General features: G+C 42.5%; 1 protein-coding gene across 1 annotated transcript in view; it reads right to left on the bottom strand.

Moving 5' to 3' along the window:
- The window catches only part of LOC132881604 (plexin-C1-like), a 99,489-nt gene extending 81,564 nt beyond the window's left edge, over nucleotides 1-17,925 (bottom strand). The window contains exons 1-8 of the mRNA XM_060914256.1: nucleotides 16,464-17,925; nucleotides 16,147-16,278; nucleotides 15,564-15,698; nucleotides 15,184-15,284; nucleotides 12,157-12,265; nucleotides 11,869-12,019; nucleotides 11,614-11,719; nucleotides 10,599-10,692 (exon numbers count right to left, since the gene is read on the bottom strand). Coding sequence (XP_060770239.1) covers nucleotides 10,599-10,692; nucleotides 11,614-11,719; nucleotides 11,869-12,019; nucleotides 12,157-12,265; nucleotides 15,184-15,284; nucleotides 15,564-15,698; nucleotides 16,147-16,278; nucleotides 16,464-17,429 — 1,794 coding nt within the window. The 5' untranslated portion in view covers nucleotides 17,430-17,925. The remainder of the gene's footprint in view (nucleotides 1-10,598; nucleotides 10,693-11,613; nucleotides 11,720-11,868; nucleotides 12,020-12,156; nucleotides 12,266-15,183; nucleotides 15,285-15,563; nucleotides 15,699-16,146; nucleotides 16,279-16,463) is intronic.
- Between the last annotated feature and the right edge of the window lie 264 nt (nucleotides 17,926-18,189).

Below are 18,189 nucleotides of genomic sequence, written 5' to 3'. Positions count from 1 at the left end.
TTCTCTCTCTTTTAATTCACTATTTTTAATTGTACAATTCAATAAAATAATGCCATGTTTTATCTGTTTTATTTACTCTTGTGAAAATCAAAACATGATGGTAAGAAAGAAAAACTGACCACTTTCAGTTCACTTTAAGTCTTCAGTTCTTGAAATAATCAATGCCTCAGATTATACTTATGCATTAATTCTAGTCTTAATACTGCTGTTCACTCAAGCCGAAATCATGGAAGAAAACTGAGCTAAAGTCAAAGGTCTGACTCATACAACTATCCAAGTAATGAGTAAGTCTGTAGTTACGCTTCTGAATCCTGATGTGTGCACATCACTGTGTGTGTGTGTGTGTGTGTGTGTGTGTGTGTGTGTGTGTGTGTGTGTGTGTGTGTGCATGACTAACTTCTGAATGAGTAAACAGAAAGTAAATAATAAATAAGCATAAGAGATGCTTGTACATCAGTGTATATTTTTTCAGGTATTAGTACTTTTGCCTCTGTTTAATTTGAGCCAAATATTTTAGATTATTTTTGAGGACCACAAAGATTCAAATATCAAAAATGTAACAAAAAAATATCATACAGAATACTAACTTGAAAGCAGTAAATATACGTAAATAAATTTAGGAAAGATTAAAAATCAGAACAGAGAAAAGGCAGCTAAATTTCTGAGTACACACAAATAAAACAACACAACATAGACACAAACCCAGATAGGGATGACATTAGAGAACATGGGTATAATTAATAATGATCTAGGAGAGTTAGGGTAAAGCTGAAGCAAACAATGACAATGGTGAGTGTTGGGACCATGATGGATGATACAAAATATCTCATCTCATCTCATTATCTCTAGCCGCTTCATCCTTCTACAGGGTCGCAGGCAAGCTGGAGCCTATCCCAGCTGACTACGGGCGAAAGGCGGGGTACACCCTGGACAAGTCGCCAGGTCATCACAGGGCTGACACATAGACACAGACAACCATTCACACTCACATTCACACCTACGCTCAATTTAGAGTCACCAGTTAACCTAACCTGCATGTCTTTGGACTGTGGGGGAAACCGGAGTACCCGGAGGAAACCCACGCGGACACGGGGAGAACATGCAGACTCCACACAGAAAGGCCCTCGCCGGCCCCGGGGCTCGAACCCAGGACCTTCTTGCTGTGAGGCGACAACGCTAACCACTACACCACCGTGCCGCCGATACAAAATATGAATAAAAATATTATAACTGCATTTAAAAAATAACAGAAGAAGAAGAAACCGAGGAAGAATGAAGACTAACAAAAATGTGAACTTGTGTTAGGTTTCTGTTAAGCCTCACTCACAACCCACCGTAAGTGTTTTGGACACACAAGGGTTGCAGGGTTTGGTAGCTCGCAGCCGTGCCGCAGGGTCGCAGTGAACCCGGGGGAAAGTTTGGGGGAGGAGTACGGGCAAAGAATTTGTCAAGTACAGGTCGCACACCTGACTTCCTCGAGGCATGGGAAAAACTGTGCCGTTAGCCCGTGGAAAGCGTATATCTGATGCACGTGATCAGTGCGTGTTCAGTGAGTGTGGAGTGCGTGTGACTTGCATTTTACCAGTTTCCTGTGCTACAAATACAGGCAGCACTTGTGAAGCATGTGTGACGCATGTGATTAGCACATTACAATCACTCATAACTTGTGTGTGATGCAAGCCAGGAATGGGTATAAAACCAGTGTGTCTGCACAGGGGCGCAGATAGGATTTTTGAACTGGGGGGACTGAGCTGTCAGCAAATGATTCCATTTTGTGTATATATATGTGTGTGTGTGTGTGTGTGTGTGTGTGTGTGTGTGTGTGTGTACACTACCGTTCAAAAGTTTGGGGTCACTTTGGAATTTCCTTATTTTTGAAAGAAAAGCACTGTTCTTTTCAATGAAGATCACTTTAAACTAATCAGAAATCCACTCTATACATTGCTAATGTGGTAAATGACTATTCTAGCTGCAAATGTCTGGTTTTTGGTGCAATATCTCCATAGGTGTATAGAGGCCCATTTCCAGCAACTCTCACTCCAGTGTTCTAATGGTACAATGTGTTTGCTCATTGCCTCAGAAGGCTAATGGATGATTAGAAAACCCTTGTACAATCATGTTAGCACAGCTGAAAACAGTTGAGCTCTTTAGAGAAGCTATAAAACTGACCTTCCTTTGAGCAGATTGAGTTTCTGGAGCATCACATTTGTGGGGTCGATTAAATGCTCAAAATGGCCAGAAAAATGTCTTGACTATATTTTCTATTCATTTTACAACTTATGGTGGTAAATAAAAGTGTGACTTTTTATGGAAAACACAAAATTGTCTGGCTGACCCCAAACTTTTGAACGGTAGTGTGTATACATGTTATTTCACCTCCCTCACTGCCATCACCAGGAACTACCTGCAGGCCAGGACAATGATAACATTTTAACATAGCCTATGGAAATCCAAAGTTTACACATTATCATCACGCACAGAAACTGCAAAACTAGTTTTAAAACCGCTAAGTTCCAACTGTTAAACATAGCGAGAGGCTGGGCTACGTGTGTGTGTGTAAAGTGTAAACCAGTGCATCCTGACTTTCTAACTATGCCTGTGTGTTGCGTGAGCGGCAGTCAGTCAACAACTCTTCACAAAGTTTCCTTATGAAACAATATGCTCGCTGAAATTATGACAGGGAACGCCAGATTAAACATTAAAACTGCCTTCTGAGCACTGTATCTACAGGCTGCCACCGAAAGAAGGAGGCTACCAGAAAGGCTTCTCTACTCCGTACGATTTTACTTTCACTACGACGTTACTTTGAACAGACTATCAAAAAATTGCAAGGTGATATGATAAAGTAAGGCACAGTTTACTTACAATTGTTGTTTTTTGAAAAAACGATGCAATCGTTTTCTGCCTTTTGGCACCCTTCATCATGCCGTGTTGGGGTCCTGAACTAGGAGGCGCTGTCCCCGATATGCCTGTCAAACTTGTTGTCGGTAACCATAGCAACCAAGCTCGAGCTCGCAACCTGTGCAGTCTGCGCAGTTGCAACTACGTATTTCGAGAACCACAACGGAAATAAGTATTTTTACTTTTTGTGTTATCCTCTGCAATATTTATATTTATATTATATGTTCACATGTTATGTATATGTTTCTACTGCGAAATCAATCAATCAAAAAAAAAAATGTACTGCTGTGCACCTCAATAAACCGAATGGTAATTAGTCTTTTGATTTTTCCGTGAGGTTTGCCTTATGCAAAGAAAGACAGCATAGACGTTTTTTCCTCCCTATAAGTGGGGGGGACTGAACGAGGTGAATTTAAATCTGGGTAGGACGAATCCCCCCCGTCCCCCCCTCTATCTGCGCCCGTGTGTCTGCAGCATTCTGCATCTGTCTTTCGACTGAAAAACATTGGATATTTTGTGGGAAAAATGTAAAAATTTTCAGTTTAAAGTTTAGAAAATGGGACCTAAGAAGAAGCGTTGCATGCGCTGCGCGCAGGTCGCGTGCGCTGTGTGCAAGTCGTGTGCGCTGCGTGCAAGTCGTGTGCGCTGCGTGCAAGTCGTGTGCGCTGTGTGCATGCGTGTGCGCTGCGTGCAAGTCGTGTGCGCTGTGTGCATGCCACACATGGGGTAGAAAGTGAGATGTACTTCTGTCTTGCGGGCCGCACAAATAGCAAGTGTGGAATACTTGTGTAGTACTTCTGAGGCACGTCACTTGTACAATGACCGTGCGTCACTCATGCGTCTTACTGTCATCACAAAAAGCCCCTACTAGCCGTGTTGCTGACTTGGTTCAGGCGTACAAAAGGAGTACAGGTCCTGAACGTAGTGTATGCATTCTTGATTTGTCGTAAGACCCGTAAAATTTGCATGTGCAGGTCCAAAAGTCTCCACGGGCAGTCTGCGACCTTCTACGGCGCTGAATACACGCAAGTGTCGCACAAGTCACAAGCATGGTTTTGCCAAATTTTTTACCGTAGACTGCCTGTAGCAGCACGTACGGCGGCTTGTGAGTGAGGCTTTAGTTAGATCATTATAGTCATAATAATTACAGTGGTTTTGACTGTAAAGTGAGAAAATCTCAAGTGACCTGAAAAAGTGCAGTTCTATTTTGTCCGTCCTGACCGCCAGAGGCATAAGCACTGGATGTCTCCATCTCACGCATGTGCAGTTCCAAGTACCAGAGTATCTATTCTTTTTCAAGTATCAATCAGAGTATCTGTTCTTTTTCATATTCTCGCTCGCAGGTAGACTGCACATCACTGAGATTTACTAAAAGAAAGCTGATAGTAGTCATGTGCTTTTAACTGTTTGTTGTGGGTAGCTCTGTGACAACTTGTTGGAGTTGCGAGCATCTTGCCCTCCAAAGGCTGTGACAAGCGAATGTTCTGGTGAAAGGATTGCTGCAGTTTGTTGTGTTCGCTCCTTTCGCTCGGATCATTATCCTCAGCTGGTCTACAGCTATTTATGTACCTAACTTACTGATAAGTTTACTTCGTAAGTATTACTTACGTATTCGCCTATTGATTGGTTGAATTATCGGTAACAACACTGGTTGGAAGTTACCCATTTTTGTTGGTGTAGGCAGCATGTGCACTTCCAATTTCAGTATTATGTACTCGTTTATTCTGTTAGCAGCTATGAAACCAGTGCTTTCATTTGGTTTGTCTTAATCCACATATTCTAGAGATAACTTGGTTGTGCCCGTTTTTTGTGGTTGTAACCATAGCAAGCTAAGATTTGTTGGCAAAGGTAGTGTGTGCGCTCCCACATCCAGTATTATTTACTTGATTTTTCTATTTTAATCGGTGCTTTCACTTGGTTTACCCTAACTCGCGCATTCTGGAGACAACTCAGCTGTGCTCATTTTCTGTGTTTATGCCTTGAATTATCGGTCACAACATTGGTTGGACCCATTTTTGTTGGTGAAGGCATTGTGTGTGCTCCCACTCCCAATAATATTTACTTGAATTTATCTGTTAACAGCAACAATTTTGGCTATGCTGCTTGTTTCAGCCGATGCTTTTGCTCAGTTTACCTTAATTAATTTATTCTGCAGATAACTCGGTGGTACATGTTTTCTGTCTTTGTAACCACAGCAAGCTCACCCTTGTTGGTGAAGGCAGTGCTCTTGCTGCCACTCCAGGACAGGTACATTATATTGGCTTTGATTCTTGCAGTTGCCAACAGTATTCTGTTTGAGCTAACTTGCTACTTTGGTATCAACTAAGCTGTGTTGTGGCATCTTTGCTGGTGAAGGCAGTGGTTTTGCTCCAACTCCCAGCATAGAACCATTGGTGTTATAGTTAGCGCAGGAGGTTTCCACTTATATATATATACAAACACGCTCGCACACACACATACTGTATGTTGCAACCCTTCTTGGTGATGGTACTGTGCTTGCTCCCTCTCCCAGCATTTGCTCTTATTTCTTGTGTGTTGTATTTTGCTGGTTGCCACCATGTTGAGCAACCATTATTATTTTTTTTTAAATATTTTTTTGGGCTTTTTTTCACCTTTATTGGATAGGACAGTGTAGAGACAGGACAGGAAATGAGCGGGAGAGAGACACAGGGAGGGATCGGGAAATGACGGCGGGTCGGAATCGAACCCGGGTCCCCGGATTTATGGTACGGCGCCTTAGCCACCTGAGCCACGACGCCCCGAGCAACCATTATTGGTCAGCCTGTATGGCTTCTCTGCAGCCTGAAACAACCATAATGTGTCCCTCGTGCCTTGGCCTCAAGCATCTGAGGGAGGGTCTCTCAGAAGATCACTGCATGAACTACATCTTCATGCCTTTGGCAGTAAGGGCTGCTAAACTGGCTGAGGTGGAACAGCTGTTGAGGAATGTTCCATCACCAGAACAGTTGGCTCCAGCCCAGCGATTGAGTCGAGCCCAATCTAGCTGGTCAAAGTGTCAGGCTGCTGAGACTGAGGGCACCTCCTCCAGGAAGAAGACCAAAGAGTCCAAACTTGCCTCCAAGGTGGACTAGCTGACTGAGGAGCTTAACCAGATGAAATCCTTCTTCCTAGCCCTCCAGTTTGGAACTGGTGCAGCGGATGTGGAAGCTCCGGTTCCTCCTGTGGCCATGTTGACTCAGGAGGATGAACTACTCTCAGTGGTGGCTTCGACCACTGAGTTTGCTGAACATGGGGTAGACAAAGTCTCCCAGAATGCAGCCTCCCGTGCCTCTGAGGTGAGCTCATGTTCCTCAGCCTGCAGTTCTGGAGACAGTTCAGAGGATAGTTCTATGGGAGCCATCATTCATGTGGCCCTGGCCTGCCTGTAGCTGGATGCTCCACAAGCTCAGCCAGCTCCTGCCAGTGCTTTTTTTTTTACATGGTCCAATCTCTGCCACTTTTACTGTGCCTCCATCAGATGAATACTTGAAAGTTGCATGCATGCTGGAGGGATTCTAGATCCCTCTCTCATGCAACATCCAGTGGCCAAACCCTGGCAGCCATGCAAGATGCAGCAATGTTTGGCTTGGGCTGCATGCCAGCAGTTGAGAGGACTATAGTTGTTCTCATTGTCTCTCCTGATGAGACTCTGAGGCAGGATGCAAGGTGTCCCTGCCCCTAGTGTCCATTACAGTTGACCTGCTCTCCAAGGCCTATAACGCAGGGGCACACATGGGATGCATAGGTAACTCATTATCACACCTAATGCTTGCTCTCTGAGCATCCCTGCTGGAGATCACACTGGATGCTTCCATCCACAATTTTAGTGATGCATCTCTGCAGGCTTTTGCACTTATGTCCAGAGAGCTGGGATGGTTGATGCCTACTCTCATCCAGGCTCGCCACCAGGTCCCTCACTGAGACATGCAAGAGGACCCTCCCCAGTATTCTGATGGAATCTGGTGAGCTGTTTGGGTCTGCAGCCTTACAGGCACTCGAGCACACAGTTCAAGCTGGGCAAACTAGACAGCAGTTTTCTGGGCTTTGCAGGAGTGTGCCTCCTCCCAGCTGGCCTGGGGGTTCCTAAGCTGCTACCCAGCACTGCTCTCACCCACAAACTTACCCCAGTGGTTACCCTAGGTCTCAGTGCCTAACTCAACAGCTTGCTCAGCAGGTGGCCCAGGACTTTCGGGTACCTAGGCGTCTGCCCTCTAGAAGATCTCAGGCCTTGGATGCTTGCCGTCGCTCCCCCAGGACCTTTAGAAGCAGGTGAGCCAGACAATGAGGCCCCAGGGCTGGTCATCAGCAGTTTTTCCCAGCAGCAGCTCAGTTACTGGGTTGCTTCCACCATGGACCCCTAGGTGATTTCCACCTTAACCCAAGGGTACAAACTTCAGTTCCAACATTAGCCCCCAACCTTGGGCTGGGTCAAAATAACCATCATACACGACCCGGCAAAAGCCCTAGCCTTGAACCAGGAGCTGTCCACATTCCAGGACAAGGGTGCTATCAAGCCAGTAGATCCCCTGTCACAACCAGGAGAGTTCTATTCAGCCTACTTTCTCATAGAAAAGAAAGACAGTAGATTCCACCCTATCCTTGACCTAAGGGGACTCAACAGATTCCTGAAAATCCTGAAGTCCCAGATACTCAGTCTTGCAGAAGTTTTGCATCCTGTTGCCAGAGGGGAGTGGTTTACATCAACTAGCCTGAAGAATGTCTACTTTCATGTGCCCATTGTGCCACACTACAGGCAATTCCTGTGGTTTGCCTTTCAGGGCTATCATTTTCAGTTCAGAGTGCTCCCATTCAGTCTCTCACTCTCCCCATGGATGTTCACCAGGTGCATGGCAGCAGCCCTCTCACCACTGCAGTCACGGGGCATGAAGGTCCTGCCTTACCTGGATGACTGGCTCATCTGCGCACAGTCCCAGTCTCAGGTGGCCCAGAACACAGTGCTTCTTCTTACACATGTAGCCCAGCTGGGAGTTGCGTGGTTCCTACACAGAGAATAATTTTTCTGGGGGTGGCTCGGAACATGGCCACTATGAAAGCTTGTCCATTGCCTCAGTGGGGAAACGTCATCCTCCACCTTCTTCTCTTCTTCCAAGAAGGCAAATGGTTACCCTATGTCCAGTTTATGCACCTCCTTGACAAATTGACAGCTGCTGTAACTCTGGTCCCCTTAGGCTTGCTGTCACTATGCTCCCTTCAGATGTGGCTGAACAGATTCTACTTGGATGCCAAGTGGCACCACCACAGGAAACTCAAGGTGTCACAGCATTTTTGCTCCAGGGCATACCCATGGGCTCCTTACCATCCCATCAGGAGACCATTACTACAGATGCCTCACTCTCAGAATGGGGTGCAATGTGACAGAACTGGGCAGCTCAGGGGTTGTGGTCTACTCGGTACTGCATGGAGTATAGCAATGTACTGTTGCAATTAATCCATAACCAATGAATCCACCTGGCACAGTTTAACCCCTAAGAAGGTGAAGGGAAAGGATAAGCTGAGACTGCTGTGCCCTGTGCGGGCTTTAAGTGTGTATGTAAATGCAACTGTGAATATATGGCGGTCTGAACAGCTGTTTGTTGGGTATGGTGGTCCTGTGTTGGCGCAAACACAGGGAAGGCTGTGTTCACTCCAAACAGTGACTGTCTCACTGGATCGTGAGCATGGGCTCTGGCATTAGCATGAGCTTGGACTTAAGCATGGACAAGGGCTTGGACTCAGGCATGGACTCTGACCTTGGCAGCAAAGTGATGGTCTTGTTCTCGGTGGAGCCTGGCATGGGCTTGGACTCCAGCATAGACTCAGAGACTGGCATAGACTTTGGCATGGGCTCTGGTATTCTAGCATGGGCGCATTTGGTGCAGGACAAGACATAGTTATGTATGTAGATGAGCATGGGGGGCCACCAGTATTTGGCTGATACATGATACAAGTGGCCCATGGCTGGTGAGATGTGAGCCCAAGTGATGACACGGTCTCTGAAGCGTGGAGGAACATGCCAACGGTGAGTCGGACAGTTAGTGGGAATGTGATATGGCATGGTCTGAGCTATGGTCTTATCCTTGTTGGAGCCTGGGGGTGGAGCAACAGTCTCATCCTCACTGGAGCCTGTCTGTGGAGCGAAGATCTTGTGCTCGCTGGAGTCTTGTGGTGGAGCGTCCTTCTCGTCCTCGCTGGAGCCTGGCGGTGGAGCGACGGTCTCATCCTCACTGGAGCCTGGTGGTAGAGTGACGGTTTCATCCTCACTGGAGACTGGTAGTGGAGCAATGGTCTCGTCCTTTCTGGAGGCTGGCAGCGAAGTGATGGTCTTGTTCTCGGTGGAGCCTGGCATGAACGCCTCCCCATCTGCCGCTGTGTCAGCTTTACGAATATCAGTCCCCCCCCCCCAAAAAAAAAAAATAGGGTTCCTTCCCTCTCTGCCTTGGCATGGGGTGGCATTGCTCAGTCTATTGTCTCTCCTCTGCTACACCCATAGTATTGTACTCTAATCTGGAACAGGTGCAATGTCATTAGTCCTTGCAACGTGCGCTGCGTGCTCAGAGCACAAATGCACATGGATGTGACACAGGATGGGAATTATAGAACAAACCAGACTGATGAAATCACTGACTGTGGAAGGGGTGGTGTAGGAACTTCACAGATAGGACCAAATGATTCTCTAATCATTCTCTAATAATCTAATCAAATAAAATTACATTATAAATATGTGTTTAAAATAAAGTTAGCAAAAGCTCCAATGAAGGAACCAAAAGTAATGTAGACATGAGTCAGTGCGTTTACATGCACATAGAGAGAATCGAATTTCTGCCATTGCTCGACTGAAATCAAAGTTCAAAATGCCATGTATACACCTTAATTCGGCTGAAATTGAACCGAACTTGATTTCTCGGAATCGAGCTACACGACCTAGCTTATGCGATTTCTGCCGAGCTACTTAGTGCATGTATACCCTATTGAGCTACGTATTCGAGCTACTTACTTCAGCACTGCCCCTTCCGGAAGTGACGAGTGACGAGACCACAAGCGGGAAACACAACAGCCTCGGTCGAAAAAAAAAAAAACCAGCCTCGGTCGGCATGACACTTCACCTTAGCCGCCCACTTTATTAGGAACACTTCTGTTCGTACATACAAACTACAAACACTCTTCTTAGAGTTTAGAGTTTATTTTATTTTTAAAAGGGACAGTGTACAAATTAAACATTATCCTTGTGGTAAGGACAGATGTCTGTACCAGGTTATAGCAGTACATGCTAATTTCTGCCTGTAGTCCCTTGGCAGGTGGATGTAATAAAAAGATAAATAAAATGTACAGGAAATGTCATCAAATCTGTCATTAGAGCAATTTGTAATGATTTAGACCAGTAAAATTTATTGTGAACACGGAACTGATAACTTTGTTTATACTCTTGAATAGCTCTTCTTCATGACGACAACCGGAAGTGTACCAACACGATGGGGCGTATAGCGCCACCTGTGGCTCAGGTGCACAATGTACCTCACACAATAGCTCGATTCCCTTGTGTGCATGTAGGATTGGATTTCTCTGGCACCCCTGCTGGGACCCTTAGCTCGATTACCAACAGCAGCTCGATTTGGATGTGCATGTAAACGTACTGACTGAGACATGTGTCATGTCTCAATTTTATGCTGTATGTGGCTGAGGAATTTACGTAGACTCACTTGTATGGATTCATTCATTGCAGATACAGGAATCCAGGTACAATTCCTGCTGCTGCTGTTCCAATAACACCCAGCTGAGACACAGGCTGCACACCTAAATATTAAATACACATTACACTAAGTCAGACACTTAACTCTTGGTGTGATCTAGAACATCATACAGGTTAAAATTAAACACAAATTTAATTTTGCGTTCTAACCTCACTGACCAGTCAGTACAACATAAGAGAACAACAGAAAATCATCAGAAAATGACTGCTTTTAGGTGATATTCAGCTTCCTTGTCATTGCTGTAAGGTTCATACAGTCTGGGAGTACAAGCTTTCAAATGAATAGCCAGACAGATGCAGAATATCATCTTTAATATCAATGTTTTGGTATTCTGCAAGCATAAGCTTGTAGATAGCTATGATTGGCTAGCATCGCTGTGATTTACAGGGGAGAAAGAGAGTGTTGGACTCCTGGCCATGGATGACTGTGGCATCGTCAAGATTCAAACTTGTGTCTCTGGAAGGACAAATGCACTCAGGAGCTCAGGTTTTCAACAAGGTTAATTTAAAAAAAATAATAAAATTAAACAAACAAACAAACAAACAAAGAAACAAACAAACAAACAAACAAAAAAATGAGGTCCCAAAATAAACATGACTAAAAGTCATAACTGTTCTCAATAACCACAGTTCATTCAGATTTCCACGAGACTCCCAGAGGAAAACTGATGCTGAACCTCAAATATTAAAGGCAATGAGACGTGTTGAAAAACTCTGCAAAATATGAACTGAACCTCAAATAAAAGGATGAAAACATGAGTATACATCATGTTAATAAGATAACTGTGAATTAAAGCCTCTATTTAAAAGCTGTTAACATCAAAGATTCAAATGTTCATTGAATATTCAACCCAACTTTACCATAATAATAACAACTCAGAATTCTGAGAAATAACCTTAACAAGTCAAAACTTTTCTTGTAACAGATTATTGGTTACAAAGTTTTTAATAATGGATCTTCTTACTGAGCATCTGACTTCACATTCTCTGTGATTTTTGGGCAGTTCCTCACTGTCAGGGTCTCTATGAAAGTCTGACTGCTGATATTGGCCCTCACGTTAATAGAGAGTCCTGGAGAAGCGGAGCAGAATTACATATTGTTAGGCAAAATCATTTCATTCTATACACATGATCATTAAAAAAAAAATTGGTTTCTTTACTAAGCCTATAAAATACAATATGACCCACACAATTCTGATGAATACAATGAAAATACTGACCATCAGAAGATAGTCGCTTTTCAGAGAAATTGCAGGAGCATTTGGGAACTGGACTGGACATATTACACAGAACCACATTTCCGGCCTGGAATGTACATGTCAAGGGAAGACTTTCTGTGGCATCCAGGTACAGGTGTAGATTCAGATTGATCTGAGAGTGGACAACAATCGATAAAATAAAAATAAAAACAAAACAAAGACCAAGCAAAGAAAAACCAAGAAGTACTGTATATTTTAAAAAATTAAAAAAAGATGAATAGTTTTGATATTTCATTCAGTAACATTTACCTCTCCAGGGGTCACAGAAACCACCTGAAAGGAAACCAGCTCTTTCTGAAAACCATCTTTAGAAATGGAGATCCAAGGTGACCCTGGACATTCCTCCTGTATACAACATCTAGAGTGAACAAAAACAAAGGGAAAAATTAAAAGCCTCATGTCAAGGGGCTTGTATATTGATCATATAACCACCAAAAGCCTGTGTATTAGCATGAACTGGCAAGTAAGCAAGTGGTTTGGTTTGTGAGTTTTGGTCACGCTCTGAAGGAATATAAATATCAGAACTTGTAGTGTGTATTCTCCCACATCAACCATTAGATGAGTAAGAACTATTACTATTACTATTCATGTAAGGGATCGTCCCGTTCATACATCTTAACGAGCTTCACTCAATAATGACAGAAGTAAGCTCTCACACAAAGTCAAAAACAGCCTCACTTCCACTGTAGAGTCACGTGGTGACCACAGCTGCATTCTGTAGTTCCATACTGGTGAGAACACTTTTCTGGTATCTGTCGTGCTAATTACAAAACCACCAGGAAGTAGCTACAAAAAAAACTACAGTAACAGCATGAAATGACTTGTGGATAAACGACAATGTCGTGTGTACATAATAAATATGTTTTTGTCAGTTTTTGTCATTGTCTTTTTTGTTTATTGCTGGCAGAATGTTTGTACTCTTGCACAGCACATGATATACTGTATACTATAGATAATGTAAGTGGTACATTTTCCCTTTAAAAACAACAAATAAACTGAGCCTGTAACTATTGACTACACCATCAACATTCTGCACAAATCCTCTGATATCTGCCAGGTTGCTTTGTGCATAAATTTTACTGACCAATCTTAGCACCAGGCAGTTTAATAACATTACAATTGGTGGTGTTGCATGGTGACTAAATGTGCACTTTGGCTGGAGTCAGAAGAGAACTGACTCTTCCAGAATTTTAAATATTGTATAATGTGATGTTTCTGAGCTGCTGTGAGATGTCCTGACAATACAGTAATTGCAATCTGCAGTCAGTGCTGTGTCAGGGTGTTGGGTCAGAATTGTTACATATTACACAGTTACATCAAACCACATCAAGCTCCAAATTCAGACATAAAAGAAGTCAGATTACACTGTGATTAGCAGGAGCCGCAGGAAACAGAGAGGGGGAGTAAACAAACCAAACAGGAGTAAATGTGTCTAATATAATACTGTAAGAGTCTATAGTAACAAAAACTAGAAAAGCACTCCGAGAGCGCAGACCTCTGCCAAGCAGCTCATTTCACCACATATTGAGACTTACACCTAAAATGAGATACTAATTCTCACATATGAGATACAATGGCGGTTTTCTTCTGGATCTAGCTCTGTAGCTATTGAAGATACATAAAATCCGTTGACATACTACTGATTCAGCAGAGTCTTGGCTACAGTTTAGTGTTGGTTGCATGTCTGTATCTTCATTTGTTACCTTACAGCATTAAAAATTCTAACAACCCCCTCATTTTTGTGTGTTCTGGATCATAGTATCCAGAATTTTGTCTGGATCCGGATCAAACTTTGAGACTTTATAGAACTCACGGAGATCCTTTCGTGTATTTTTTTTTTTTTTTTTACCAAACACTCTGGTCATTTGTTATGGAGTTATATGCAAAAATTCCAAAAATGGGCCTATCTCGCAACGATAAAGAATCCTTTAAAAAAGTCCTGGATCCAGAAGGTGATCTGGATCACCGCCAAAATTTAATGGATTGTTACTTGTGCCCGGTCACATCTCTGGGAAAAATTTCAGAGCAATCCGTTCATAACTTTTTCCATAATGTTGCTAACAGACAAACCAACAAACAAACAAACCAACGCTACCAAAAACATAACCTCCTTGGCGGAGGTAATAATCACTCCTCACAACCATGATGAGCAGAAAAGCATCTCAGAACGTACAACACATCAGACCTTGAGGTGGAGACCACATTCTACAACAGCAGAAGACTCCACTCCTTTCAGCCAGGAACAGGAATTTCAGGCTATTGTGGGCACAGACTCACCAAAACTGGACATTTTTTCCCTGAATCTTCATCTGTCCTGTTTGGGTGAGTCTGTGGTCATGATGGCCTCAGATTCCTATTTTTACCTGATAAGAGAGGACCCTAATGTGGTTTCCTGCTATTGGAGCCCATCCACCTTAGAGGCTGTTTTGTGCATGCTGTGATGCTTTTCTGCTCACCACAGTTAAGTGTGATTATGTCCTTCCGGGCATTTTCCTTGTACGTCTCTTATCAGCAAGATGTTTCTACCCACAGAACTGCTGTTCACAATTTTTTTTTGTGCTTTGCAACATTCTGTGCAAAGTTTAGAGACTTTTGTGTGTCAGTTTAAAGACATGCAGATTCGGTACAATGGGGCCACTGTAATTGGCGCAAGCTGTTGTGGTTTCCCATGCCATGATGTGTGTGTATATATATATATATATATATATATATATATATATATATATATATATATATATATATATATATATATATCTTCCTATGGCAAAAGCTAAATAAATAAATAAATAAATAAAATCCCAGGAGATCAGCAGTTTATGAAATATTCAGACCAACTCATCTGATACCACGCTTTTTCATGCCACGATCAAAGTCACAGAGATCACACTTTTTCTTCATTCTGATGTTTGATGTGAACATTAACTGAAGCTCTTGACCTGTATCTGCATGATAATTTTGCATTGTGCTGCTTCCAGATTGGCTGATTAGATAACTGCGTGCAAGCTGCAGGTGTACAGATGTTCCTAATAAAGTGGATGATGAGTGTATTTCATTCTGTAGGATAAATGCTGCTACCACAGAAAGGTTACAGTTACACAGCAGCAGGCTGGAGATGAATGCGCACACAAGGCAGTCATAGTAAGAGCTAACTGATGAATAATGACTTTAAAAAAAAGCAATGGTTGCTAGAAGAGTTAACAAGCTGAACATAAAATGGCACAATGAACATACACATTTAATTAATGAGGAATGTACAAGAGTAGCTGAGAAGGTTACCTGTTGTTGATCCCACACCAGCCACAGAAAGGGTCCATGCTGCTAATACAGTCTCTCAATGTCTTATATTTATCACACTGAGTTACTGCAACACGGTTAATCTACAGCACACACACACACACACACACACACACACACACACACACACATTGCTATTATTTATCTTCTTGCTATTAGGAATTAAACATCTGCTCAAACTGTTGCACTGAATTGGCTGACTCAGAACTTTGAGCACTTCCTCTTAAAACAATTTCATTTGGTATTTATATTTCCAGCAATGCATGCAAAAATCATTAATAGATTTGGTCACTTGTCACAATTTTATCCAAAAAATCCAAGTGTGCTGACACAGCATTATCTTCAGATCAGCTAAAACTCACCTGATTTCTCAAAGCTATGTAGATGTAATTATGATCCAGTGGGTCAAAGTGCATTCTGGGAAACACCATCCTGTCATCATCAGATCTGTATAGCACTTGTACACAGCCAGGTCTGTAATTTCTGTCTAGCACAAGCTGTCATATCACACAAAACAAGGCTTGCAATCATTATGTTTTAACACAACATATGACCTTTGACAGCCATTGTAAAGTTTAATTTGTATGCTACCAGCTTCCCATATGGAGAAAAAAAGTGTGTACATATCGTACTAGGTAGATATCAGGATAGGCAAACTATATATTAGAATTAATAACAGCCTAATAAAACTACATGAAGAAAAATCTAAGTGTACTGTTTTCACTGTGTTGATAAATTACTGTTGTTGCATATAACATGAGAAAATCTTTTTTTTTCTTTGTATGGTCTCCAATCTTTCACAATATATATCTTATACATATGCTTGCACAAAAATAGTGCTGTTTGGCTCTTTGTGTGTATCGAGTTTGGTTATACCATTTAATATAAATGAATAAGAGAGAGAGAGAGAGAGAGAGAGAGAGAGAGAGAGAGAGAGAATCAGACCTTTATCAGTTGCCCATTTGCCGTTCCAATGTACAGCGCAGTCCAAGACCCTTTCCTTCTCGCTGCCACAGATGTCATTGAATTGTGTTTGAATACCACAGCAAGTGGTACAGCAGGCTTTCCGTTATCTTTCTACAGGAACAAGACAAATGGCTATCAGTAGCAACTTATCAGTAATAACAGATCATTAGTAACAGATCAGTAGTAACATATAAATCAAATGTTGTTCCTTGCATGGAGATCATTAAATTATACACAAGTCTACATCAACATGTTTTAAACAGTACACTTAGGACAACTTTGTGAGTATTTCAAACCTGAGAGCCACATAATGGGTTACATGTGATTTCTTGAGGAGGATCCTCAAGTTTGATGCCAGTAATGTTGTAAATAGCCAAAGCAGTGTTGTTCTCAGGATTGTGTGGTTGTTCTGCACTGAATATTCCCATCCATAAAAGAGAAGACTCAAACAAGATAAAAGTAGAAGACACAAGTTTTGAGGGAGCTTGGCCCTCACAGCAGCTTAAAGTCGCAACTTTCAAAGATTTTGTCATTTCTGATTTTTTATTGTTGTTATCCATCTTGAATAAAACCACTTTCTTTGGGCTGCTTGATCTCCACCCAGTGTTGGCGAAGAGGTAGGACTGAAACTGTGAAGGTACCTGGAAACCGTCGACCCACTCAACATCAGGAATTTTAATGTTGGCTTCAACTGCAGTTGAGTCAAGTTGAGAAAAAATGCCACCTCGCTGACTTTGGTGAGTGTTGAGCAATGTCACACCATTATCGAAAACTACACATTCATGCTCCACACCATCCTTATCCTTATTGTCTCTCCCCACCAAGATGTATGCAAGGTTATCAAACTTTGGATAATCAACAAAGAACGCAACAGAGGATTCATTGATAAGTTGTCCAATCGGCAGGGCTTCCTCCCTGTAGATGGTTCGGGTTATATCGGTTATATCCAGGACCTCGCAGTAGCCGCAGTCTGAGTTGCCGCAGATGATCACACTTGCGTTCTTCTCGAAAGGTAACAAGATGCTCACTGCGTTGTGGTAGCTGCTGTTTAACCTTTTTATGTCTTTAATCTTTTCCTGTACGAGATCGTGCTTCATCTGATAGAGCCGAGAGTCGGTAGCAACAAACACCTTGTCGTTCCCCACAGCAAAGTGTCTGATCACACCGTTAAAGGTGTATCCAGATGTGCAAACTGCTCCTTTTAAGAGAATAAACAGTCCGAATAAAACAGTCCTCGTGATGTATGATCCATGGATATCCATGGTATAATCCTGGAACCTTCAGCCGCCTTCACTCGTCTTTACACAAATAAAAGATGCGCAAAAAAAAAAAAGTTCACGAATTTAACCCAACATTAATTTTAAGCTCTCATTAAACTCAGTATCATTACGCGAGCTTTCCACAAAGTGATGATGACCTGGTGCTTATTCTTTAACAAAATCAAACCAAAAAGCTTCTCTCCTGAGCACCAGGAGCTGCTGAAACTGACCCCCAACTTCACCACATCATAAAGCAGCCTCCAGACCATGGACTCCTCTCTTATTTCTTCCAGCATTTACAGATGGTAAAGTTGTCTTTGAAGTTGTTAACTGTATCATTTTTGTTTCCTTTTTCCAGCAGCGCTTGGTTTTGATATAAAAATGTATCGTTCGACTCCTGTTTAAAGCCTCCTGAGCACTCAGACACTCTATAAACTGCTTTTTTGCGGACTAATAATAGAGAAGTGCGCATATTCGGGTGCAGCCGAACTGAAGCAGAGACTCCGCCAAGCCTGCAGCCGCGTAATGACGTTTCCACAACCTGCGCCCTGATTGGCTGAATGCGGTCCTTTCGCGGACGAAATAAAAGGAAAAAACAAATAAATAACCGTCGTTTTTCTCACACGAACATTTGCCTTTGATATAAAAGTATTAATTTACAGGATACTAGTTCAAAATTATATATTTTCAGACGACAAACGACAAATCTCACGTGCATGTGTAAAGTGTAAAGTCATTTATGTTGCTGATGAAGTCTAAAAGT

The sequence above is a fragment of the Neoarius graeffei genome, chromosome 2 (genome assembly GCF_027579695.1).
Source record: "Neoarius graeffei isolate fNeoGra1 chromosome 2, fNeoGra1.pri, whole genome shotgun sequence".
Lineage (NCBI taxonomy): Eukaryota > Metazoa > Chordata > Actinopteri > Siluriformes > Ariidae > Neoarius > Neoarius graeffei.
This window is presented reverse-complemented; position numbering and strand designations above follow the sequence as displayed.